This window comes from Salmo salar, chromosome ssa15 (assembly GCF_905237065.1).
Source record: "Salmo salar chromosome ssa15, Ssal_v3.1, whole genome shotgun sequence".
Lineage (NCBI taxonomy): Eukaryota > Metazoa > Chordata > Actinopteri > Salmoniformes > Salmonidae > Salmo > Salmo salar.
The window spans coordinates 106094172-106122166 of record NC_059456.1 but is presented as its reverse complement, the minus strand read 5'-3'; the positions used below and the strand labels follow the sequence as shown (position 1 = coordinate 106122166).

Genomic DNA, 27995 nt, shown 5'->3' with positions numbered 1-27995 from the left:
GTTTTCATGGGTCTGTTTTCATGGGTCTGTTTTCATGGGTCTGTTTTCATGGTTCTGTTTTCATGGTTCTGTTTTCATGGCTCTGTCTTCATGGTTCTCTTTTCATGGGTCTGTTTTCATGGTTCTCTTTTCATGGGTCTGTTTTCATGGTTCTGTTTTCATGGGTCTGTTTTCATGGGTCTGTTTTCACGGGTCTGTTTTCAATGGGTCTGTTTTCATGGGTCTGTTTTCATGGGTCTGTTTTCACGGGTCTGTTTTCAATGGGTCTGTTTTCACGGGTCTGTTTTCAAGATTCTGTTTTCATGGTTCTGTTTTCCCCACTCATGTGGTGTTGTTACCATCCCTGTGGCCTGTGCTATTCTGTTCTAGCTCTACTACCATGTCTAAGGCCACAGCTCCCTGTGCTATCCTTTGTACGATGTATTGACCATGTCTGTGCTGTCTTGTGTCTCTTCCAGGTCTGCCACCATGTCTAAGGCCACAGTGAAGAAGCTGCACTGGCGTTCCAAAGTGCAGGAGAGTTTTGTTCCCCTGGGGGGTGGGTCTGGGGAGCTGGGTGTGGCCATCGGGGGCGGGGCTGACTACGGAGAGTTCCCATTCGTCACAGCAGCGCCGGGAGGCGGGGCCACAGTGGGTGACGTCATACTGGAGATCGGGGGTACGCCCGTCCTGGGCATGACACTTGGAGACGTGAGAGGGGTCCTCAACTCATGCCCCCATCCCATACGCATTAAAACTGTCTCGCCAGGTACACACACACACACACACACACACACACACACACACACACACACACACACACACACACACACACACACACACACACACACACACACCAACCGGGAACTAGACAAAACCTCCAAAGGACCATGACACAACGTCCCAAGAATGTCCTTAAAACGACCCTGCGGTATGTCCCTGGGACCAACCGGGAACTAGACGTTGTGTCGAGGGACCATAACTCAACGTTCTGATCGTTTTAGTGGACCACTTCGTGACGTCTTGGGGACGTCCTAACCACTTATTATCGTTTGCAGGGTAGTAAAATGAAAGTCCTGAGGTGGTCCTAAAAAAGTTGTGACATGGTCCTCAGTGACGTCTTGGGAACTTACAGGGAACTAGACAAAGGTCCTACATCTTTGGACCGTCATGCAATGTGCTGAGGACTAGTAAAATGAATGTCCTGAGGACTAGTAAAATTATAGTCCTGAGGACTAGTAAAATGAATGTCCTGAGGACTAGTAAAATTATAGTCCTGAGGACTAGTAAAATGAATGTCCTGATGACTAGTAAAATGAATGTCCTGAGGACTAGTAAAATGAAAGTCCTGAGGACTAGTAAAATGAATGTCCTGAGGACTAGTAAAATGAATGTCCTGAAGACTAGTAAAATGAATGTCCTGAGGACTAGTAAAATGAATGTCCTGAGGACTAGTAAAATGAATGTCCTGAGGACTAGTAAAATGAATGTCCTGATGACTAGTAAAATGAATGTCCTGAGGACTAGTAAAATGAATGTCCTGAGGACTAGTAAAATGAATGTCCTGAGGACTAGTAAAATGAAAGTCCTGAGGACTAGTAAAATGAATGTCCTGAGGACTAGTAAAATGAATGTCCTGAAGACTAGTAAAATGAATGTCCTGAGGACTAGTAAAATGAATGTCCTGAGGACTAGTAAAATGAATGTCCTGAGGACTAGTAAAATGAATGTCCTGATGACTAGTAAAATGAATGTCCTGAGGACTAGTAAAATGAATGTCCTGAGGACTAGTAAAATGAATGTCCTGAGGACTAGTAAAATGAAAGTCCTGAGGACTAGTAAAATGAATGTCCTGAGGACTAGTAAAATGAATGTCCTGAAGACTAGTAAAATGAATGTCCTGAGGACTAGTAAAATGAATGTCCTGAGGACTAGTAAAATGAATGTCCTGAGGACTAGTAAAATGAATGTCCTGATGACTAGTAAAATGAAAGTCCTGAGGACTAGTAAAATGAATGTCCTGAGGACTAGTAAAATGAATATCCTGAGGACTAGTAAAATGAATGTCCTGAGGACTAGTAAAATGAAAGTCCTGAGGACTAGTAAAATGATAGTCCTGAGGACTAGTAAAATGAATGTCCTGAGGACTAGTAAAATGAATGTCCTGAGGACTAGTAAAATGAAAGTCCTGGGGACTAGTAAAATGAATGTCCTGGGGCCTCATTTATAAACTGTGCATACATTCAAAATATACCCAAAAAATGTGTGGCGACACTTTTCATGCAAAAGTTGGTATTTATGAAAATGTATTTAACTTCACGTGAAATGTAACTATATATGGAAGAGGAGCTACTAGGTAAAGGACAATTCCAATAAGTCAGTCAATTCAGGAAGTAAACTTAAATTACAATTTAATAATTGAAATGTTCTTTTTTATTTTCAATGACTTCTAGAAAAACCAAAAAGGAGAAGCTATTTATTTCAAATGTTTTTTTTTTGTTTTTTTTCTCTCTACGAATGTTTTATTCAAATGCCTTCCTGAATTGACTGATTTCAATTCAGATTGACCCCAAACCTGCTAGCTTCTAGCCTCTGACTTCAATTCAGATTGACCCCAAACCTGCTAGCTTCTAGCCTCTGAATTCAATTCAGATTGACCCTAAACCTGCTAGCTTCTAGCCTCTGACTTCAATTCAGATTGACCCTAAACCTGCTAGCTTCTAGCCTCTGACTTCAATTCAGATTGACCCTAAACCTGCTAGCTTCTAGCCTCTGACTTCAATTCAGATTGACCCCAAACCTGCTAGCTTCTAGCCTCTGACTTCAATTCAGATTGACCCTAAACCTGCTAGCCTCTGACTTCAATTCAGATTGACCCTAAACCTGCTAGCCTCTGACTTCAATTCAGATTGACCCTAAACCTGCTAGCTTCTAGCCTCTGAATTCAATTCAGATTGACCCCAAACCTGCTAGCTTCTAGCCTCTGACTTCAATTCAGATTGACCCTAAACCTGCTAGCCTCTGACTTCAATTCAGATTGACCCCAAACCGGCTAGCTTCTAGCCTCTGACTTCAATTCAGATTGACCCCAAACCTGCTAGCTTCTAGCCTCTGACTTCAGTTCAGATTGACCCCAAACCTGCTAGCTTCTAGCCTCTGACTTCAATTCAGATTGACCCTAAACCTGCTAGTCTCTGACTTGAATTCAGATTGACCCTAAACCTGCTAGCTTCTAGCCTACAGTCCAGCCTGTGTAGTGAGTCGCCTGTGCTGTACCCAAACACTATTTGAAATCATTCCAAATACATTGAGCATTTGCTCTAGTGCGCCTGGAGTGCCAGATGTGCATGGTTTACCGTTTAAATTTTTGTTATTTTTAATTTTTAATTAATTTCACCTTTATTTAACCAGGCAGGCTAGTTGAGAACAAGTTCTCATTTGCAACTGCGACCGTGCCAAGATAAAGCAAAGCAGTGCGACACAAAAAACAACACAGAGTTACACATGGAATAAACAAGCGTACAGTCAATAACACAATAGAAAAAAAAGAAAGTCTATTTACAGTGTGTGCAAATGGCGTGAGGAGTTTTTATTGGTCCATTAAGCCAGGCAAGCTCAATCAAGCACATATAAAGTAATTGAAATCATTTGAACCCAGGACTGCGACTGTCTACTGGTCTACTGTCACTACTGTCTACTGTCTAGTCTACTGGTCTACTGCCACTAATGTCTACTGTCTACTGGTCTACTGCCACTAATGTCTACAGTCTACTGGTCTACTGCCACTAATGTCTACTGTCTACTGGTCTACTGTCTATTGTCACTAATGTCTACTGTCTACTGGTCTACTGTCTACCACTACTTGTCCTACTGTCTACTGCCTACCACTACTTGTCCTACTGTCTACAGCTCTACTGTTACTTGTCCTTCTGTTCTGTACTAGGTAGTGTATACTGTACTGTAGTAATCTATCTCTCTCTGTAGTAGGTAGTGTATACTGTACTGTAGTAATCTATCTCTCTCTGTAGTAGGTAGTGTGTACTGTACTGTACTAGGTAGTGTATACTGTACTGTAGTAATCTTGCTCTCTCTGTAGTAGGTAGTGTGTACTGTACTGTAGTAATCTATCTCTATCTGTAGTAGGTAGTGTGTACTGTACTGTAGTAATCTATCTCTCTCTGTAGTAGGTAGTGTATACTGTATTATAGTAATCTATCTCTCTCTGTAGTTGCTAAGTGAATGTGATGGTCTTTACTCTATTACTTAACCTCTGTGGTCTCCATGGAGACCAAGGATGTTGAGTAGGGTTGATCACTGTCAGAGACAGGAGGGGTGGAGGGGAGGAGGGGAGGGGAGGGGGGAGGGCAGAGGGAGGGGAGGGGAGAGTGGTGGGATTGAGGTTTGACTGTCAATGGAGGCTAGGAGAGAAAGGATGGGGTGAGGAGTGGACAGATAATTCAGACGGAGAGAGAGAGATATATAGGATGAAAGGAGGGGTCTGGAGGGATGGATGATACAGAGAGATAGAGTCAGAGAGAGAGAGAGAGACAGAGAGAGGTAGACAGGCGGACTGGGTGAAGGGACGGAGGATAGGCTTCCCCATCTGATCTACACAGTCCACTAATAAACAGCGGTGACCTGTCATTTTGGGTCATAAAGCAGTTGAAAGAATGAATTGATCAGGGAGGTAATGTCTCTATTTCAGGGCTCTCCAACCCTGTTCCTGGAGAGATACCCTCCTGTAGGTTTACACTCCAACCCTGTTCCTGGAGAGATACCCTCCTGTAGGTTTACACTCCAACCCTGTTCCTGGAGAGATACCCTCCTGTAGGTTTACACTCCAACCCTGTTCCTGGAGAGATACCCTCCTGTAGGTTTACACTCCAACCCTGTTCCTGGAGAGATACCCTCCTGTAGGTTTACACTCCAACCCTGTTCCTGGAGAGATACCCTCCTGTAGGTTTACACTCCAACCCTGTTCCCGGTTAGACTAGAATTAGAAAATTAGGGTGCAGAAATGTTATGCTCTTAGTGTAACCTTTTTTTAACTAGGCAAGTCAGTTAAGAACAAATTCTTATTTACAATGATAGCCTAATCCCCATCAGGGGAATTGAACCCCGGTCTCCCGCAAACCCTACCCGCACGACATGGGGATTCATTAGCTAAAGAGGCCAGTACTGTACTCCCAACCTTTACGTTGTACAGCGACATATTTTCCGTTCCATCCTGACGGAAACCCAGAGGGTTTTTCGTTTTTCTTGGAATAGAAACACTATTAATCAAATGAATTAAGCAAGTACCAGTCAAAAGTTGGGACACACCTACTCATTCCAGGGTTTTTATTTATTTTTTACTATTTTCTACATTGTAAAATAATAGGGAAGACATCACAACTATGAAATAACACATATGGAATCAGTTTAGAACAAATTCTTATTTACAAGGACAGCCTACTACTTCCTCCCCGTCGGGGAATTGAACCCCGGTCTCCCGCGTGCCTGCATTCTCTAGTACAGCCATTATTGAAGGCTATCAAATGCTTCTCAGAGATGCCCTCTGGTGGTCAAACTAGCACTAACTGGCATTAATGGTACCAGTGTTTCTCACTAAAATAACATGTCATAGAATTCTGCGGCAACATGCAAGCAGTGCCGCAGTACGCTGCAACTTTTAAAGGAGGATCCACTATACCGTCCTATAGGTTTTAACTCCAACCCTGTTCCTGGAGAGATACCCTCCTGTAGGTTTACACTCCAACCCTGTTCCTGGAGAGATACCCTCCTGGAGGTTTACACTCCAACCCTGTTCCTGGAGAGATACCCTCCTGGAGGTTTACACTCCAACCCTGTTCCTGGAGAGATACCCTCCTGTAGGTTTACACTCCAACCCTGTTCCTGGAGAGATACCCTCCTGGAGGTTTACACTCCAACCCTGTTCCTGGAGAGATACCCTCCTGTAGGTTTACACTCCAACCCTGTTCCTGGAGAGATACCCTCCTGGAGGTTTACACTCCAACCCTGTTCCTGGAGAGATACCCTCCTGTAGGTTTACACTCCAACCCTGTTCCTGGAGAGATACCCTCCTGTAGGTTTACACTCCAACCCTGTTCCTGGAGAGATACCCTCCTGTAGGTTTACACTCCAACCCTGTTCCTGGAGAGATACCCTCCTGTAGGTTTACACTCCAACCCTGTTCCTGGAGAGATACCCTCCAGTAGGTTTACACTCCAACCCTGTTCCTGGAGAGATACCCTCCTGTAGGTTTACACTCCAACCCTGTTCCTGGTTAGACTAGAATGAGAAAATTAGGGTGCAGAAATGTTATGCTCTTAGTGTAACCTTTTTTTAACTAGGCAAGTCAGTTAAGAACAAATTCTTATTTACAATGATAGCCTAATCCCCATCAGGGGAATTGAACCCCGGTCTCCCGCAAACCCTACCCGCACGACATGGGGATTCATTAGCTAAAGAGGCCAGTACTGTACTCCCAACCTTTACGTTGTACAGCGACATATTTTCCGTTCCATCCTGACGTTCCATCGTTTTTCTTGGAATAGAAACACTATTAATCAAATGAATTAAGCAAGTACCAGTCAAAAGTTGGGACACACCTACTCATTCCAGGGTTTTTATTTATTTTTTACTATTTTCTACATTGTAAAATAATAGGGAAGACATCACAACTATGAAATAACACATATGGAATCAGTTTAGAACAAATTCTTATTTACAAGGACAGCCTACTACTTCCTCTCCGTCGGGGAATTGAACCCCGGTCTCCCGCGTGCCTGCATTCTCTAGTACAGCCATTATTGAAGGCTATCAAATGCTTCTCAGAGATGCCCTCTGGTGGTCAAACTAGCACTAACTGGCATTAATGGTACCAGTGTTTCTCACTAAAATAACATGTCATAGAATTCTGCGGCAACATGCAAGCAGTGCCGCAGTACGCTGCAACTTTTAAAGGAGGATCCACTATACCGTCCTATAGGTTTTAACTCCAACCCTGTTCCTGGAGAGATACCCTCCTGTAGGTTTACACTCCAACCCTGTTCCTGGAGAGATACCCTCCTGTAGGTTTAAACTCCAACCCTGTTCCTGGAGAGATACCCTCCTGTAGGTTTAAACTCCAACCCTGCTCCTGGAGAGATACCCTCCTGTAGGTTTAAACTCCAACCCTGTTCCTGGAGAGATACCCTCCTGTAGGTTTAAACTCCAACCCTGTTCCTGGAGAGATACCCTCCTGTAGGTTTAAACTCCAACCCTGTTCCTGGAGAGATACCCTCCTGTAGGTTTAAACTCCAACCCTGTTCCTGGAGAGATACCCTCCTGTAGGTTTACACTCCAACCCTGTTCCTGGAGAGAAACCCTCCTGCAGGTTTTAACTCCAACTCTAGTCTGGCTCAGCTGATTCTAATAATGAACTCTCCAGGAACAGGATTGTAGAGCTCTGTGTCTAGGCCGACTGTACATGCTGACCAAAGGGACATTGGGGAGAAGGAGGGTATTAGCGAAGGGAAAAGGCGTTGGACAGAAACAAATCAATATCACAAGATCTTTTACGCATAGGACGAGGGAGCTGAACACAGTTTAACGTTGTTTTGATGTTTGGTTCGGTTGTGATTTGGTCAGAAAATTTGGTTCAGTTTTGATAAGATTGAATTATTCTCATGTTTCTGTATGTTGTTTCACACTGTCCTGTCTCAGTGTGATGACACAGTCCAATGGTACGTGGAGGGAATAACACACACACACACACACACACACACACGCACACACACACACACACACACACACACACACACACACACACACACACACACACACACACTAATTCAGCCTGCAGCAGTGTAGGGACATAAAGAGGTCACTGTTACCAATGTGACTGTAATGCCTTAAATCCTTAAATGGCGCCTTCACACCATCTTTGGGTGTATTTGTGTGTCCTACACTACAGCTAGACAGACAGACAGACAGACAGACAGACAGACAGACAGACAGACAGACAGACAGACAGACAGACAGACAGACAGACAGACAGACAGACAGACAGACAGACAGACAAGACAGACTATCTTTTTTCATAGTGAGGTTTTGGCTAGTCCTCAGAGATATATACACAGTGCACGTCAGACCAGGGTAAAATACTTTACTAATCCTTTTTTGTTTATTGCTGACATCCGATAACATACAGTATGTCCTGTCTCTCTCGTGCAGGTTCCACTCTGTGTAAGGACCTGAGGCTGTACCTGAGCAAGTGTTTTACTCCAGGATCCATGGACAGCCAGCTCCAGCAGGTCATCAGGGAGAACCTGTACCTCCGAGCCGTCCCCTGTGAGTAGAACTACACACACACACACACACACACATCTCTCTGTGTACCTGTACCTCCGAGCCGTCCCCTGTGAGTAGAACTACACACACACACATCTCTCTGTGTACCTGTACCTCCGAGCCGTCCCCTGTGAGTAGAACTACACACACACACACATCTCTCTGTGTACCTGTACCTCCGAGCCGTCCCCTGTGAGTAGAACTACACACACACACACTCTCTGTGTACCTGTACCTCCGAGCCGTCCCCTGTGAGTAGAACTACACACACACACTTGTACCTGTACCCCGAGCTCCCTGTGAGTAGAACTACACACACACATCTCTCTGTGTACCTGTACCTCCGAGCAGTCCCCTGTGAGTATAACTACACACACACACACCTCTCTGTGTACCTGTACCTCCGAGATGTCCCCTGTGAGTATAACTACACACACACACATCTCTCTGTGTACCTGTACCTCCGAGCCGTCCCCTGTGAGTAGAACTACACACACACACACACACATCTCTCTGTGTACCTGTACCTCCGAGATGTCCCCTGTGAGTATAACTACACACACACACACACACACACCTCTCTGTGTACCTGTGTACCTCTAAGCCGTCCCCTGTGAGTAGAACTACACACACACACACCTCTCTGTGTACCTGTACCTCCGAGCCGTCCCCTGTGAGTAGAACTACACACACACACACACACACACATCTCTCTGTGTACCTGTACCTCCGAGATGTCCCCTGTGAGTATAACTACACACACACACACACACACACCTCTCTGTGTACCTGTACCTCTAAGCCGTCCCCTGTGAGTAGAACTACACACACACACATCTCTCTGTGTACCTGTACCTCTAAGCCGTCCCCTGTGAGTAGAACTACACACACACACACCTCTCTGTGTACCTGTACCTCCGAGCCGTCCCCTGTGAGTAGAACTACACACACACACACCTCTCTGTGTACCTGTACCTCCGAGCCGTCCCCTGTGAGTAGCAATGTGATAGCTATAACTATAACTACACATGCACCTCTAAGCTGTCCCCACTCACACCCTCCACCCCTTCCACCCTACACTCACACCCTCCACCCCTTCCACCCTACACACACACACACACACACACACACACACACACACACACCCTCCAACCCTTCCACCCTACACACACACACTACCTCCACCCCCTCCACCTATTCCACCCCTCCACCCATTCCACCCATTCCACCCCCTCGACCCCCTCCACCCCCTCCACCCATTCCACCCCTCCACCCATTCCACCCATTCCACTCGTTCACCCCCTCCACCCATTCCACCCATTCACCCCTCCACCCATTCCGCCCCTCCACCCATTCCGCCCCTCCACCCATTCACCCCCTCCACCCATTCCACCCATTCCACCCCTCCACCCATTCCACCCCTCCACCCCCTCCACCTATTCCACCCCCTCCACCCATTCCACCCCCTCCACCCATTCACCCCCTCCACCCATTCCACCCATTCCACCCCTCCACCCATTCCACCCATTCCACCCTCCACCCATTCCACCCCTCCACCCATTCCACCCTCCACCCATTCCACCCCTCCACCCATTCCACCCCTCCACCCATTCCACCCCTCCACCCATTCCACCCCTCCACCCCTCCACCCATTGCACACATTCCACCCCTCCACCCCCTCCACCCATTCCACCCCCTCCACCCCCTCCACCCTCTCCAGCCCTCCACCCATTCCACCCTCCACCCATTCCACCCCCTCCACCCATTCCACCCCTCCACCCATTCCACCCCCTCCACCCCCTCCACCCATTCCACCCCTCCACCCCTCCACCCACTCCACCCCTCCATTCATTCCACCCCTCCACCCATTCCACCCCCTCCACCCATTCCACCCCCTCCACACAAACATCAAGCAGTGACACACACACACACGTACTCATGCACTTACAGATGTAGGATTTTAATTTGATCACCCTGTTGCAGGATCATTTGTAGTGTATTTGAGGTTTAAAATGGCTTCTTAAGTTTGTAATTTCCACTTTGAAATTTCAGACTTGTTTTTCCCTTACATAAAATGTATCAAAACCTACAAAAATGTCAATTAATTATAATCCACATAATAATTTAAATGTCTTGCTGCTGCAGGATAATGTTTCTGCTGTAGCAAACTGCCTCAAATTAAGATCCTACGTTTGTATAATCAGATCAACTCAATCACACATGATTACATAGGAAAACATACCTGCTAGCAAAAGAAAATCCCTGGTGTCATCATCTGAAAGAGAGCGCTGCCAGGCAGGCGGGTGCTGCTGATGTCTTCCTACCAGGCAGCCAGGTGCTGCTGGTATCTTGCTGCCAGGCAGCCAGGTGCTGCTGATGTCTTCCTACCAGGCAGGCTGGTGCTGCTGGTATCTTGCTGCCAGGCAGCCAGGTGCTGCTGATGTCTTGCTGCCAGGCAGGCGGGTGCTGCTGGTATCTTGCTGCTGGGCAGGCGGGTGCTGCTGATGTCTTCCTACCAGGCAGGCTGGTGCTGCTGGTATCTTGCTGCCAGGCAGCCAGGTGCTGCTGGTATCTTGCTGCCAGGCAGGCGGGTGCTGCTGATGTCTTGCTGCCAGGCAGCCAGGTGCTGCTGATGTCTTGCTGCCAGGCAGGCGGGTGCTGCTGGTATCTTGCTGCCAGGCAGGCGGGTGCTGCTGATGTCTTGCTGCCAGGCAGCCAGGTGCTGCTGATGTCTTGCTGCCAGGCAGGCGGGTGCTGCTGATGTCTTGCTGCCAGGCAGGCGGGTGCTGCTGGTGTCTTGCTGCCAGGCAGGCGGGTGCTGCTGGTGTCTTGCTGCCAGGCAGGCGGGTGCTGCTGGTATCTTGCTGCCAGGCAGGCGGGTGCTGCTGATGTCTTGCTGCCAGGCAGGCAGGTGCTGCTGATGTCTTGCTGCCAGGCAGCCAGGTGCTGCTGATGTCTTGCTGCCAGGCAGGCGGGTGCTGCTGATGTCTTGCTGCCAGGCAGCCAGGTGCTGCTGATGTCTTGCTGCCAGGCAGGCGGGTGCTGCTGGTATCTTGCTGCCAGGCAGGCGGGTGCTGCTGGTATCTTGCTGCCAGGCAGGCGGGTGCTGCTGATGTCTTGCTGCCAGGCAGGCGGGTGCTGCTGGTATCTTGCTGCCAGGCAGGCGGGTGCTGCTGGTATCTTGCTGCCAGGCAGGCGGGTGCTGCTGGTATCTTGCTGCCGGGCAGGCGGGTGCTGCTGGTATCTTGCTGCTGGGCAGGCGGGTGCTGCTGGTATCTTGCTGCCAGGCAGCCAGGTGCTGCTCTCATTCAAAAACACATCAGGAGAAGAAATAAAGAAAAATACGTGAATAGTTCAGGTGACTGACCTGTTTCTATAGCAACTGCCATCAGGCGTCAGGCCAGTGAGCTGATTCATTGTGACAGACTGCTGGTTTGTGTTTGGGCTGCATCCCAAATGGCAGCCTATTCCCTACATAGAGTAGTGCTTTTGATCAGGGTCCTGGTCTTATGTGTTGTGCACTACTGTATATAGTGTTCCATTTGGGATGCAGGTGTGTTCCCTCAACAAAATATTTCTCCTCCAGCCTCATGCCTACATGTCAACCACTATTCTACATGACTAATTTAGAGTTTGGATGCAATTTGCCGTTCATGTGAAATAACAGAGTATACAACGGCACAGTTGTATACTGTGAGCTTCGTTATTGAAACATTTTAAACCTGATAAAGGATTTGTTATTGATAGATTTTACACCTGATAAAGGCTTTGTTATTGATAGATTTTACACCGGATAAAGGATTTGTTATTGATAGATTTTACACCTGATAAAGGATTTGTTATTGATAGATTTTACACCGGATAAAGGATTTGTTATTGATAGATTTTACACCTGATAAAGGCTTTGTTATTGATAGACTTTACACCTGATAAAGGCTTTGTTATTGATAGATTTTACACCTGATAAAGGCTTTGTTATTGATAGGTTTTAAACCTGATAAAGTCTTTGTTATTGATAGATTTTACACCTGATAAAGGCTTTGTTATTGATAGATTTTACACCTGATAAAGGCTTTGTTATTAATAGATTTTAAACCTGATAAAGGATTTGTTATTGATAGATTTTACACCTGATAAAGGCTTTGTTATTGATAGGTTTTAAACCTGATAAAGTCTTTGTTATTGATAGATTTTACACCTGATAAAGGCTTTGTTATTGATAGGTTTTAAACCTGATAAAGTCTTTGTTATTGATAGATTTTACACCTGATAAAGGCTTTGTGATTGATAGATTTTACACCTGATAAAGGCTTTGTTATTGATAGATTTTAAACCTGATAAAGGATTTGTTATTGATAGATTTTACACCTGATAAAGGCTTTGTTATTGATAGATTTTAAACCTGATAAAGGATTTGTTATTGATAGACTTTACATCTGATAAAGGATTTGTTATTGATAGACTTTACACCTGATAAAAGCTTTGTCATTGATAGAATTTACACCTGATAAAGGCTTTGTCATGTAGCGTCGAAGAGGATGGCTGACGTTTTACATTTTCTTAACCAATTGTGTTATTTTTTTGGGGGTTGTTTGTAACTTATTTTTGTGCTTATTTTGTACATAATGTTGCTGCTACTGTCTCTTATGACCTGAAAATAACTTCTGGACATCAGAACAGCGATTACTCACCACAAACTGGAAGAAGCTGTTTCCTTTAACGAGTCTGACGAGAAAGATATACTGCTCTCCCAGGAACAGGCCCAGATCCCAGTCATTTGCGTGAAGAAAAGACGGAGCGAGAGAGGACGCAGATCGGGCTGCCTTCTGAGAATCCGTAGGCGAGCGAGTAAACTCCCACTGCCTTCCGTTCTACTTGCTAACATGCAATCATTGGAAAGTAAAATTGATGACCTATGATTAAAATTATTCTACCAACGGGACATTAAGAACTAATATCTTATGTATCACCGAGTCGTTGCTGAACAACGACACGGATAATATAGAGCTGGCTGGGGTTTCCGTGCAGCGGCAGAACAGATATGCTACGTCTGGTAAGACGAGGGGTGGGGGTGTGTGTCTTTTTGTCAATAACAGCTGGTGAGCGATGTCTAATATTAAAGAAGTCTTGAGGTATTGCTCGCCTGAGGTAGAGTACCACATGATAAGCTGTAGACCACACTATCTACCAAGAGAGTTCTCATCTATATTATTGGTAGCCATCTATTTACCACCACAGACCGATGCTGGCACTAAGACCGCTCTCAAACCAACTCTATAAGGCCATAAGCAAACAATAAAATGCTCACCCAGAAGCGGCGCTCCCAGTGGCCGGGGACGTTAATGCAGGCAAACTTAAATCTGTTTTACCAGATTTTTACTAGCATGTCACATGTGCACCCAGAGGAAAAAGAACTCTAGACCACCTTTACTCCACACACAGAGACACGTACAAAGCTCTCCCTCGCCCTCCATTTGGCAAATCTGACCATCATTCTATCCACCTGATTCCTGCTTACAAGCAAAAACGAAAGCAATAAATATAAGTGACTCGCTCAAAAACTAAAGCAATAAATATCAGTGACTCGCTCAAAATGAAAGTGGTCAGATGACGCGGATGCTACGCTACAGGACGATTTTGCTGCACAGACTGGAATATGTTCAGAGATGCATCCAATGGCATTGAGGAGTATATCACCTCGGTCATCAGCTTCATCGATAAGTGCATCGACGACCTCGTCCCCACAGTGACCGTACGTACATATCCAAACCAGAAGCCATGGATTACAGGAAACATCCTTGAATATGTTCCAGGATTTATCCAATGCCTCCCGGATACGATAACCTAGACATTTTCAACTTCTCCCTGACCGAGTCTGTAATACCTAAATGTTTCAAGCAGACCACCATAGTCCATTTGCCCAAGGAAGGGAAGGAAACCTGCTTAAATGACTACCGCACCATAGCACTCACGTCTGTAGCCATGAAGTGCTTTGAAAGGCTGATCATGACTCACATCAACACCATCATCCCAGAAACCCTGGACCCACTCCAATTCGCATACCGCCCCAACAGATCCACAGATGACGCAATCTCAATCACACTCCACACTGACCTTTCCCACCTGGACAAAAGGAACACCTATGTGAGAATGCTGTTCATTGAGTACAGCTCAGCATTCAATACCATAGTGCCCACAAAGCTCATCACTAAGCTAAGGACCCTGGGACTAATAGTGAATAGTTATGCACGCTCAAGTTTTCAGTTTTTTTGTCTTATTTTTGTTTGTTTAAATTTCAAAAATATTTTGCATCTTCAAAGTGGTAGGCATGTTGTGTAAATCAAATGATACAACCCCCCCCCAAAATATATTTTAATTCCAGGTTGTAAGACAACAAAATAGGAAAAATGCCAAGGGGGGGTGAATACTTTTGCAAGCCACTGTATGTATGCAACTGCTGGTATGATCAGACACCCTCGGGACGAAGAGATAACTATTACTTTGTCCTGTCCTTCTGTGTGTGTTAGGGTTCTAGCCCTACCTGTCCTAATGTTACCTGTCCCCCTTCCAGGTACGACCAGACAGCCTCGCGACGGGGAAATATCAGGGGTTGATTACAACTTTGTCTCCATAGAAGAGTTTTTTTCCCTGGAAGAGTCTGGAGCCCTGCTGGAGAGTGGCAAGTTCAAGGGTGAGTAGTAAAATGAGTACAGTATTCGGTAGTAAACTGAGTACAGTATTCGGTAGTAAACTGAGTACAGTATTCGGTAGTAAACTGAGTACAGTATTCGGTAGTAAACTGAGTACAGTATTCGGTAGTAAACTGAGTACAGTATTCGGTAGTAAACTGAGTACAGTATTCGGTAGTAAACTGAGTACAGTATTCGGTAGTAAACTGAGTACAGTATTCGGTAGTAAACTGAGTACAGTATTCGGTAGTAAACTGAGTACAGTATTCGGTAGTAAACTGAAAACAGTATTCGGTAGTAAACTGAAAACAGTATTCAGTACCGCTTGTCTTGTGATTTTTTTTATTTTTTACGGGCTCCATAAAATATTGGTGTAATTATTTCTGCAATTCAAATAGAAGACAAATGTTATCACAGCGAAAGTGTTTGGTGGTGGCTCTCTGAGAGACATGGAGAGAGAGAGAGAGAGAGAGAGAGAGAGAGAGAGAGAGAGAGAGAGAGAGAGAGAGAGAGAGAGAGAGAGAGAGAGAGAGAGAGAGAGAGAGAGAGAGAGAGAGAGAGAGAGAGAGAAAGAAAGAAAGAAAGAAAGTCAATTTAGATTTTTTTTATACCTTCAATGATGTCAGTGTTGGAACGTAACATTGTTTCTATTTTTTATGGGTGTGTGCGTGAGAGAGAGTGTGTGTGTGAGAGAGTGTGTGCGTGTGAGAGAGTGTGTGTGTGAGAGAGAGTGTGCGTGTGAGAGAGTGTGTGTGTGAGAGAGAGTGTGCGTGTGAGAGAGTGTGCGTGTGTGTGAGAGAGTGTGTGTGCGTGTGAGTGTGTGTGCGTGTGAGAGAGTGTGTGTGCGTGTGAGAGAGTGTGTGTGTGTGAGAGAGTGTGCGTGTGTGTTTGAGCGTATGTGAGAGAGAGTGTGTGTGTGTGAGAGAGAGTGCGTGTGTGTTTGAGCGTATGTGAGAGAGAGTGTGTGTGTGAGAGAGAGTGTGTGTGTGTGAGAGAGAGTGTGTGCGTGTGTGAGAGTGTGCGTGTGTGTTTGAGCGTATGTGAGAGAGAGTGTGTGTGTGTGAGAGAGAGTGTGTGATTCAGGATTAAAGAGGCTTTTCTCTCTAATCCCTATTCCTGTTTCCTGCTCTCTTCCCCCCTCTCTCGCTCTCTCTCTCTCTATCTCCTCACTGCCTTTTCTAATTCTCTCCATCCATACTTACAATGGTGACAACCACTCTGAAATATCCTCAGTAGGATGAATGTGACTGAAATAGAACCTTCATTTCCACAAGTTCCCCCAAAAATTTAAAATTGCTTTTAAATGTGCATTTATTCCACTTTATCTACTTATCCATTTGAAGTAGTGTATGTGTATGTGTATGTGTTTTTGCGAGTGTGTGTGTATGTGTGTGTGTGTGTGTGTGTGTGTTTTGCGTGTATGTGTGTGTGTTGCTCCAGATGCTTCATGCCTTAGACATTGGTCTTGTGATGTACTGTATGCTTTAATGTATTATTTTGTATCTAATGTAAATATTCACAAAGTTAAATCTTAAGTTTTATTTACACAATTTTTTTTTTTTTTTTGCAACTCTCAAATTCATACAGTTATGGGCTGGATCTTTTCCCCCGTCCACTTCTCCTTACTGATGGTTATTAAACACTGTTCCCTCTCCCTCTCCCTCTCCCTCTCTCTCTCTCATACCAGGTAACTACTACGGGACGCCCCGCCCAGTCCACATCGGTCCAGAGAGCCCACCAATCACGTACCAGGAACACCGGAACCTGCTCCGGAACTTCAGGACACGCAGCAAGTCGCTAAGCAACCTGGAGAAGGCTGTAGAGGAGGGGGAGAACAGTGAGGAAGATTCTGGACTGTCAGGTATAACTACATACAAGCACATATACATCTATTTATAAGGTAGTTATAAGGTCCCGTGTGGCTCAGTTGGTAGAGCATGGCGTTTGCAACGCCAGGGTTGTGGGTTCGATTCCCACGGGGGGGAAATAGGATGTCCCTCTGTCCCTGTCCCTCTGTCAGCCACAAATCCCTTTGCTTTCGATTCCAGTACAACTGGAGTTAATAGATAGAGTAGCTATGGTCTAATGTACCTTAGTGTAGTAGCAGCTAATACATTTATATATATAAAATATAAATGTATTAGCTGATACTACACTAAGGTACATTAGACCATAGCTACTCTATCTATTAACTCCAGTTCTACAGAAACCACTGACCAGACAGTGATAATATCACCTAATAAGTCAACAACTGTTGTGAATTTTGGCTATGAATATTCAAGATCATTTACTGATTAATTACTGGAATAATTAATTGATCCAATGTATCTAATTAATTTGGTTTATCCAATCCAAATTGATCTAAGAGGGGCATTATTAACGGGGTTTTCATATAGAGAATATCCCCTTTTGAATTAACTGTATCAGTAGTTAATCATTAACCCTTATACCATTAATCCTATTTCAACAAAAAGTCTTAAATCAACAGTCAATATAACTATATTCTCATTCTGAATGGCCGTCGAGCTCCCAGACTTCAAGAATCCAAACACTCGTTAAAGACCACAATGGATTTACTGCTTTGTTTTATTACTAGACTAGCATAGAGTGAACATGTTGCAGGCACGGCTGTCTTAATAGACCCAAGGTATAAATGCAACACAGTATACTCATTGACATGGGGAACGCTACAGCTCAATTGAACAGGTTTATGTAGCCTAGACACAGGCAGATCTGACAACACTTTAACAGGATTTTGGAGAATTCTTCTTTGTGAAAACGGGAGAAGAGGAGAGACTACGTCGGTAAAGTTTCTAACTATAGGTTACCTTAATTAGGGATAAACCCACAGTCGTAACGGATTAACACCCGCTGTGGACAATATCGGTTATTGAGATGTCATTCAGATTAACACCCGCTGTGGACAGTGCCTGGACAATATCGGTTATTGTCACTCAGATTAACAGTGTTACAATAACCAGTTGCCGCCACCACTTTTTACACAGAAAAATAAATAAATTAAATATTGGGTTCCTACCAATCATGTAGTGATCCATTCATTTGGATACATTGTTTAGAAGAGTGGTCAAACCGTTCCCTCCTTAGAACAGAAGACGCATCAGGCTAAATACTGCTCTCTTCTACCCACTTCCTTAGAATCAGCACATCATAAAAGTGTCTACATTTGACACCCTTGACACCCCCCCATTGGGGTACATAAGGGGAGGAGGAGGAGGAGGAGGGGACTAACTATGGTCCTTGTGGTACAACTGGTTTGTAATCAAAGACAGGATGGGGTCTGTTTTTCCTCATTCAGCACAGGACATTTTGTAAAACGTAACTGTGTTTTTCCGCGTGGGGTAAGATCAAATCAAAATCAAATCAAATGTATTTATAAAGCCCTTCTTACATCAGCTGATATCTCAAAGTGCTGTACAGAAACCCAGCCTAAAACCCTACCACTCCTGCTGTCTCTAGAGAGTTGAAAACAGCAGGAGGGGATGGGACTAACTAAGAGAGGTACAACAACACCTACAGCAACCACCGCCCAGACAGTGATAATATCCCATAATAAGTCAACCACCTGGGTCATGTTCAGTAGGGCAGTAGGAAATCAAAACGTTTTGAAACGGAGAACAAATATCCTACTTAATGGACAAGTTCAGGTAGTAATGTTCCAAGATAGTTTTCTCTTTGCGTTGCGTGCCTACTTGTATTATGGGGTATGATGACCCAGAGCAGAGCTGAGAAGTGGGAATGGGATCCACCCGTAGGATAACGTGGGAATGGGATCCACCCGTAGGATGACGCGGGAAGGGATCCATCCGCAGGATAACGCGGGAAGGGATCCACCCATAGGATGACGCGGGAAGGGATCCACCCGTAGGATAACGCGGGAAGGGATCCACCCGTAGGATAACGCGGGAAGGGATCCATCCGTAGGATAACGCTGGAAGGGATCCACCCGTAGGATAACGCTGGAAGGGATCCATCCGTAGGATAACGCGGGAAGGGATCCACCCGTAGAATTACGCGGGAAGGGATCCACCCGTAGGATAACGCGGGAAGGGATCCACCCGTAGGATAACGACTGAGGCCATGTTCCAAATGGCCCCCTATTCCCTAAGGATCACTACCTTTGACCAGAGGCAATGATCTGAGTCAGCGGTAATGCACTGAGTACACAGGGGCCAATGATCTGAGTCAGCGGTAATGCACTGAGTACACAGGGGGCCAATAATCTGAGTCAGCGGTAATGCACTGAGTACACAGGGGGCCAATGATCTGAGTCAGCGGTAATGCACTGAGTACACAGGGGGCCAATGATCTGAGTCAGCGGTAATGCACTGAGTACACAGGGAGCCAATGGGGACTCAGTCTGACTAAGGACATCTGTTTACATCTGGACCTAGATTGGAGATTACAGTGTCCTGAGTTAAAGGACTATTTTAATACTGTGTGTGTTTTGTGTGTGTGTGTGTGTGTGTGTGTGTGTATTTGTGTGTGTGTGTGTGTGTGTGTGTGTTGTGTGTGTGTGTGTGTTTGTGTCCGTTGTGTGTGTGTGTGTGTGTATTTGTGTGTGTGTGTGTGTGTGTGTGTGTGTGTGTGTGTGTGTGTGTGTGTGTGTGTGTGTGTGTGTGTGTGTGTGTGTGTGTGTGTGTGCGTATATCTCTGTCATGGAGCGCATGTTCATGACTTGTAGACAACGACACTGAAACAGATGATTGTTTGAAGACTCTTTATTGTATTTCTCTTCAAGGTAAAGAAGTCGAGAATCCTGAAACCAAAGAGAATGTTGGATTGAGTAGCGCATTCCGTTTGCCATAAGGCGTCAAAGCCGAGTGTTTGTTTGGCGCACGCCAGTTACTAAAACAATGTAAACTTGTTAACAATGTTTCTGCCGTGTATAAAGTTGGCCATATAAACGTACATGCTCTAGTAATGTGAAATATATTATTAGAACAACGATGGAAATGTTGGTAGAGTATAATCACATCATGTTTGTCTGAAGCACCGTGCTGCTTCCTTGTTGAAGTGCCGGTGTGCATTAAACGCAGGAGGCAAATTAGTCTACGAGTCATCGAGGAACAATTATTGGTTGACTGGGAATAACCAAAGTGATGAATTATCGCGTGGGGTGAATTACTTCATGAATGTGTATTGTGTGACTTAACCTAGGCTAGGCGGGACGAATTCGTCCCACCTACGTAACAGCCAGTGTAATCCAGTGGCGCGATTTTCAAAACGTTAAAAATCCTATTACTTCAATTTCTCAAACATATGACTATTTTACAGCCATTTAAAGACAAGACTCTCGTTAATCTAACCACACTGTCCGATTTCAAAAAGGCTTTACAACGAAAGCAAAACATTAGATTATGTCAGCAGAGTACCAAACCAGAAATAATCAGACACCCATTTTTCAAGCCAGCATATAATGTCACCAAAACCCAGAAGACAGCTAAATGCAGCACTCACCTTTGATGATCTTCATCAGATGACAACCCTAGGACATTATGTTATACAATACATGCATGTTTTGTTCAATCAAGTTCATATTTATATCAAAAACCAGCTTTTTACATTAGCATGTGACGTTCAGAACTAGCATACCCCCCGCAAACTTCCGGGGAATTCGCTAACATTTTACTAAATTACTCACGATAAACGTTCACAAAAAGCATAACAATTATTTTAAGAATTATAGATACAGACCTCCTCTATGCACTCGATATGTCCGATTTTAAAATAGCTTTTTGGTGAAAGCACATTTTGCAATATTCTAAGTACATAGCCCAGGCTTCACGGGCTCGCTATTTAGACACCCGGCAAGTTTAGCACTCACCATAATCATATTTACTATTATAAAAGTTTGATTACCTTTTGTTGTCTTCGTCAGAATGCACACCCAGGACTGCTATTTCAATAACAAATGTTGGTTTGGTCCAAAATAATCCATCGTTATATCCGAATAGCGGCGTTTTGTTCGTGCGTTCCAGACACTATCCGAAATAGTAAAGAAGTGTCACGCGCATGGCGCAATTCGTGACAATAAAATTCTAAATATTCCATTACCGTACTTCGAAGCATGTCAACCGCTGTTTAAAATCAATTTTTACGACACTTTTCTCGTAGAAAAGCGATAATATTCCGACAGGGAATCTCCTTTTCGGCAAACAGAGGAAAAAATCCCAAAGGCGGGGGCGGTCGGGGTCACGCGCATAAGCTAGTGTCTCTTGATCGGCCACTTGAGAAAGGCGATAATGTGTTTCAGCCTGGGGCTGGAATGACGACATTCTGTTTTTTCCCGGGCTCTGAGCGCCTATGGACGACGTGGGAAGTGTCACGTTAGAGCAGAGATCCTTAGTAAATGATAGAGATGGAAAAGAAGTTCAACAAATGGTCAGACAGGCCAGTTCCTGTAAAGGAATCTCTCAGGTTTTGACCTGCCATTTGAGTTCTGTTATACTCACAGACACCATTCAAACAGTTTTAGAAAATTTAGGGTGTTTTCTATCCATATGTAATAAGTATATGCATATTCTAGTTACTGGGTAGGAGTGGTAACCAGATTAAATCGGTGTATGTTTTTTATCCAGCCGTGTCAATACTGCCCCCTAGCCCTAACAGGATATATAGTAGAAGTTAATGCACAAGTTATTGAAGTGTGTGTGTGTGTGTGTGTGTGTGTGTGTGTGTGTGTGTGTGTGTGTGTGTGTGCGTGTGTGTGTGTGTTTATGTAAAACTGTTGTTTATGATATTATGTCCATGGGAAATTATGCATTTATAGTAGAAATGTGGTTGGTTACTGCTTCACATTCTCTGTGTCTGTTGTCTTGGCAGGAGGTTCAGTAGGCATCAGCAGTGCCCCGCCCACAGCGCTAGCTCTCAGCCAATCCTGGGACTCAAGAGACGGCGTGGGAGAAGAGAATGGAGGGAGTAGCATCGCCACACGAGGTGGAGGGGCACTGCCCGAGAATTGGGAGCTGGCATTCAGCGACTCAGGAGAGCCTTACTACATAGAGTGAGTAGAGAGAGTCGAGCATTACTACATAGAGTGAGTAGAGAGAGAGTAGAGCTTTACTACATAGAGTTAGTTGAGAGAGTAGAGCTTTACTACATTGAGAGAGTAGAGCTCTACTACATAGAGTTAGTAGAGAGAGTAGAGCTCTACTACATAGAGTTAGTAGAGAGAGTAGAGCTTTACTACATAGAGTTAGTAGAGAGAGAGTAGAGCCTTACTACATAGAGTTAGTAGAGAGAGTAGAGCTCTACTACATAGAGTGAGTAGAGAGAGTAGAGCTTTACTACATAGAGTTAGTAGAGAGAGTAGAGCTTTACTACATAGAGTTAGTAGAGAGAGAGAGAGTAGAGCTTTACTACATAGAGTTAGTAGAGAGAGAGTAGAGCTTTACTACATAGAGTTAGTAGAGAGAGAGAGTAGAGCTTTACTACATAGAGTTAGTAGAGAGAGTAGAGCTTTACTACATAGAGTTAGTAGAGAGAGTAGAGCTCTACTACATAGAGTGAGTAGAGAGAGTAGAGCTTTACTACATAGAGTTAGTAGAGAGAGTAGAGCTTTACTACATAGAGTTAGTAGAGAGAGTAGAGCTCTACTACATAGAGTTAGTAGAGAGAGAGAGAGTACAGCTTTACTACATAGAGTTAGTAGAGAGAGAGTAGAGCTTTACTACATAGAGTTAGTAGAGAGAGAGAGTAGAGCTTTACTACATAGAGTTAGTAGAGAGAGAGTAGAGCTTTACTACATAGAGTTAGTAGAGAGTAGAGCTTTACTACATAGAGTGAGTAGAGAGAGTAGAGCTGCACTACATAGAGTTAGTAGAGAGAGTAGTGCTTTCTTACATAGAGTTAGTATAGAGAGAGTAGAGCTTTACTACATAGAGTTAGTAGAGAGAGAGAGTAGAGCTTTACTACATAGAGTTAGTAGAGAGAGTAGAGCTCTACTACATAGAGTTAGTAGAGAGAGAATGAGTAGAGAGAGAGAGAGTGCAGCTTTAATACATGGAGTTAGTAGAGAGAGAGTAGAGCTTTACTACATAGAGTAAGTAGAGAGAGTTTATAGCTTTACTACATAGAGTTAGTGGAGAGAGAGTAGAGCTTTACTACATAGAGTAAGTAGAGGGAGAGAGTAGAGCTTTACTACATAGAGTTAGTAGAGAGAGTAGAGCTTTACTTCATGGAGTTAGTAGAGAGAGAGAGTAGAGCTTTACTACATAGAGTAAGTAGAGAGTAGAGCTTTACTACATAGAGTAAGTTGAGAGAGTAGAGCTTTACTACATAGAGTTAGTGGAGAGAGAGTAGAGCTTTTCTACATAAAGTAAGTAGAGAGTAGAGCTTTACTACATAGAGTTAGTAGAGAGAGTAGAGCTTTACTACATAGAGTTATTAGAGAGAGTAGAGCATCACTACATAGAGTTAGTAGAGGGAGAGAGTAGTGCTTTACTACATAGAGTTAGTATAGAGAGTAGAGCTTTACTACATAGAGTTAGTAGAGAGAGAGTAGAGCTCTACTACATAGAGTTAGTAGAGAGAGAGTAGAGCTCTACTACATAGAGTTAGTAGAGAGAGAGTAGAGCTCTACTACATAGAGTTAGTAGAGAGAGAGAGTTGAGCTTTACTACATAGAGTTAGTATAGAGAGAGTAGAGCTTTACTACATAGAGTTAGTAGAGAGAGAGTAGAGCTTTACTACATAGAGTTAGTAGAGAGTAGAGCTTTACTACATAGAGTTAGTAGAGAGAGTAGAGCTTTACTACATAGAGTTAGTAGAGAGAGAGTAGAGCTTTACTACATAGAGTTAGTAGAGAGAGTAGAGCTTTACTACATAGAGTTAGTAGAGAGAGAGTAGAGCTCTACTACATATAGTTAGTAGAGAGAGTAGAGCTTTACTACATAGAGTGAGTAGAGAGAGTAGAGCTTTACTACATAGAGTTAGTAGAGAGAGTAGAGCTTTACAACATAGAGTTAGTAGAGAGAGAGTAGAGCTCTACTACATAGAGTTAGTAGAGAGAGTAGAGCTTTACTACATAGAGAGAGTAGAGCTTTACTACATAGAGTGAGTAGAGAGAGAGTAGAGCTTTACTACATAGAGTTAGTAGAGAGAGTAGAGCTTTACTACATAGAGAGAGTAGAGCTTTACTACATAGAGTTAGTAGAGAGAGTAGAGCTTTACTACATAGAGTTAGTAGAGAGAGTAGAGCTTTACTACATAGAGTTAGTAGAGAGAGTAGAGCTTTACTACATAGAGTAAGTAGAGAGAGTTTATAGCTTTACTACATAGAGTTAGTGGAGAGAGAGTAGAGCTTTACTACATAGAGTAAGTAGAGGGAGAGAGTAGAGCTTTACTACATAGAGTTAGTAGAGAGAGTAGAACTTTACTACATAGAGTGAGTAGAGAGAGAGAGTAGAGCTCTACTACATAGAGTTAGTAGAGAGAGAGTAGAGCCTTACTACATAGAGTTAGTAGAGAGAGTAGAGCTCTACTTCATAGAGTTAGTAGAGAGAGTTGAGTAGAGCTTTACTACATAGAGTTAGTAGAGAGAGGGTAGAGCTTTACTACATAGAGTTAGTAGAGAGAGTAGAGCTTTACTACATAGAGTTAGTAGAGAGAGGGTAGAGCTTTACTACCTAGAGTTAGTAGAGAGAGTAGAGCTTTACTACATAGAGTTAGTAGAGAGAGAGTAGAGCTCTACTACATAGAGTTAGTAGAGAGAGTAGAGCTCTACTACATAGAGTGAGTAGATGCCTTTAGATGGATGGAATCATACCTTGAAGGCAGAACTCTGTGTGTCAGAGTGAGCAATTAGCTGTCGCCCACTCTTAGCTATGATGTGTTGTTGCCCCAAGGGTCAATACTTGGGCCCCTCCTGTTCAGCCTGTACATTAATGATCTGCCTTCTGTCTGTACTGGGTCTGAGGTTCAGATGTATGCAGATGATACAGTGATATATTTGCATGCAAAGAGCAAACAACAAGCTGCACAAGAACTCACTACTGTAATGGTCCAGGTTACAAAGTGGCTCAGTGACTCGTGTTTGCATTTCAATGTGAATAAAACGGTTTGCATGTTCTTCACAAAGAGGGCAACAGATGCTACTGAACCAGATGTCTGTGTATCAGGGGAGAAGCTCCAGGTGGTATCTGATGCTACTGAACCAGATGTCTGTGTATCAGGGGAGAAGCTCCAGGTGGTATCTGATGCTACTGAACCAGATGTCTGTGTATCAGGGGAGAAGCTCCAGGTGGTATCTGATGCTACTGAACCAGATGTCTATGTGTCAGGGGAGAAGCTCCAGGTGGTATCTGATGCTACTGAACCAGATGTCTGTGTATCAGGGGAGAAGCTCCAGGTGGTATCTGATGCTACTGAGCCAGATGTCTGTGTATCAGGGGAGAAGCTCCAGGTGGTATCTGATGCTACTGATCCAGATGTCTGTGTGTCAGGGGAGAAGCTCCAGGTGGTATCTGATGCTACTGAGCCAGATGTCTGTGTGTCAGGGGAGAAGCTCCAGGTGGTATCTGATGCTACTGAACCAGATGTCTGTGTGTCAGGGGAGAAGCTCCAGGTGGTATCTGATGCTACTGAACCAGATGTCTGTGTGTCAGGGAGAAGCTCCAGGTGGTATCTGATGCTACTGAACCAGATGTCTGTGTATCAGGGGAGAAGCTCCAGGTGGTATCTGATGCTACTGAACCAGATGTCTGTGTGTCAGGGGAGAAGCTCCAGGTGGTATCTGATGCTACTGAACCAGATGTCTGTGTATCAGGGGAGAAGCTCCAGGTGGTATCTGATGCTACTGAGCCAGATGTCTGTGTATCAGGGGAGAAGCTCCAGGTGGTATCTGATGCTACTGAACCAGATGTCTGTGTATCAGGGGAGAAGCTCCAGGTGGTATCTGATGCTACTGAGCCAGATGTCTGTGTATCAGGGGAGAAGCTCCAGGTGGTATCTGATGCTACTGAACCAGATGTCTGTGTGTCAGGGGAGAAGCTCCAGGTGGTATCTGATGCTACTGAACCAGATGTCTGTGTATCAGGGGAGAAGCTCCAGGTGGTATCTGATGCTACTGAGCCAGATGTCTGTGTATCAGGGGAGAAGCTCCAGGTGGTATCTGATGCTACTGAGCCAGATGTCTGTGTGTCAGGGGAGAAGCTCCAGGTGGTATCTGATGCTACTGAACCAGATGTCTGTGTGTCAGGGGAGAAGCTCCAGGTGGTATCTGATGCTACTGAACCAGATGTCTGTGTATCAGGGGAGAAGCTCCAGGTGGTATCTGATGCTACTGAACCAGATGTCTGTGTGTCAGGGGAGAAGCTCCAGGTGGTATCTGATGCTACTGAACCAGATGTCTGTGTATCAGGGGAGAAGCTCCAGGTGGTATCTGATGCTACTGAACCAGATGTCTGTGTATCAGGGGAGAAGCTCCAGGTGGTATCTGATGCTACTGAACCAGATGTCTGTGTATCAGGGGAGAAGCTCCAGGTGGTATCTGATGCTACTGAACCAGATGTCTGTGTATCAGGGGAGAAGCTCCAGGTGGTATCTGATGCTACTGATCCAGATGTCTGTGTATCAGGGGAGAAGCTCCAGGTGGTATCTGATGCTACTGAACCAGATGTCTGTGTATCAGGGGAGAAGCTCCAGGTGGTATCTGATGCTACTGAGCCAGATGTCTGTGTATCAGGGGAGAAGCTCCAGGTGGTATCTGATGCTACTGAACCAGATGTCTGTGTATCAGGGGAGAAGCTCCAGGTGGTATCTGATGCTACTGAACCAGATGTCTGTGTATCAGGGAGAAGCTCCAGGTGGTATCTGATGCTACTGAACCAGATGTCTGTGTATCAGGGGAGAAGCTCCAGGTGGTATCTGATTTTAAGTACCTTGGCATCATACTTGATTCCAACCTCTCTTTTAAAAAGCAGGTGAAAAAGGTCATTCAAATAACCAAATTCAACCTCGCTAATTTCCAGATTTATATGAAATTGTTTGACTACAGAGGTAGCAAAACTGTACTTCAAATCTATGATACTCCGCCACTTAACATACTGCTTGACTAGTTGGCCCCAAGCTTGCTGTACAACATTAAAACCTATTCAGTCTGTCTACAAACAGGCTCTCAAAGTGCTTGATAGGAAGCCCAATAGCCATCATCACCGTTACATCCTCAGAAAGCATGAGCTCCTGAGTTGGGAAAATCTTGTGCAATACACTGACGCATGTCTTGTATTCCAGATCCTAAATGGCCTGGCTCCCCTCCACTCAGTATTTTTGGTTAAACAGAAAACCCAAACATATGGCAGCAGATCCACAAGGTCTGCCATGAGAGGTGACTGTATAGTTCCCTTAAGGAAAAGCACCTTTAGTAAATCTGCTTTCTCTGTGAGAGCTTCCCATGTCTGGAATACACTGCCATCAGACACACATAACTGCACCACATATCACACTTTCACAAAAAGCATGACGACTACAGGCCAATCAGATTTGTGAACATAATCCCTAGCTGTGTATTGCTGATTTCCATGTTGTCTGTTGTCTGTAGCTTGTGAGGTGTGGAAACACTTTGTTGCTTTTATGGATTTTGTCTTGTTGCTTTTTGTTCTATGTTGCTCTGTCTGTATGCTACGTCTTGCTTGTCCTATGTTGCTCTGTCTGTATGCTATGTCTTGCTTGTTCTATGTTGCTCTGTCTGTATGCTACGTCTTGCTTGTCCTATGTTGCTCTGTCTGTATGCTACGTCTTGCTTGTCCTATGTTGCTCTGTCTGTATGCTACATCTTGCATATTCTATGTTACTCTGCGTGTGCTCACTGCTCATTGATTGTCTGTATTGTAATTGTTTTTAATAACCTGCCCAGGGACTGCGGTTGAAAATTAGCCGGCAGGCTAAAACCGGCACTTTTACTGAAACGTTGATTAATGTGCACTGTCCCTGTAAAAATAAAATAAACTCAAAACTCAAACTCAGAGAGTAGAG

General features: G+C 44.5%; 1 protein-coding gene across 5 annotated transcripts in view; it reads left to right on the top strand.

Annotated features, from left to right (window-relative positions):
• magixa (MAGI family member, X-linked a) overlaps positions 1 to 27995 on the top strand; it is a 137381-nt gene that overhangs the window by 26285 nt on the left and 83101 nt on the right. For all 5 annotated transcript variants that reach the window (XM_045696523.1, XM_045696522.1, XM_045696521.1 and 2 more), the window contains exons 2-6: positions 459 to 748; positions 8197 to 8313; positions 14885 to 15004; positions 16690 to 16863; positions 21846 to 22026. In XM_045696523.1, coding sequence (XP_045552479.1) covers positions 469 to 748; positions 8197 to 8313; positions 14885 to 15004; positions 16690 to 16863; positions 21846 to 22026 — 872 coding nt within the window. In that variant the 5' untranslated portion in view covers positions 459 to 468. The remainder of the gene's footprint in view (positions 1 to 458; positions 749 to 8196; positions 8314 to 14884; positions 15005 to 16689; positions 16864 to 21845; positions 22027 to 27995) is intronic.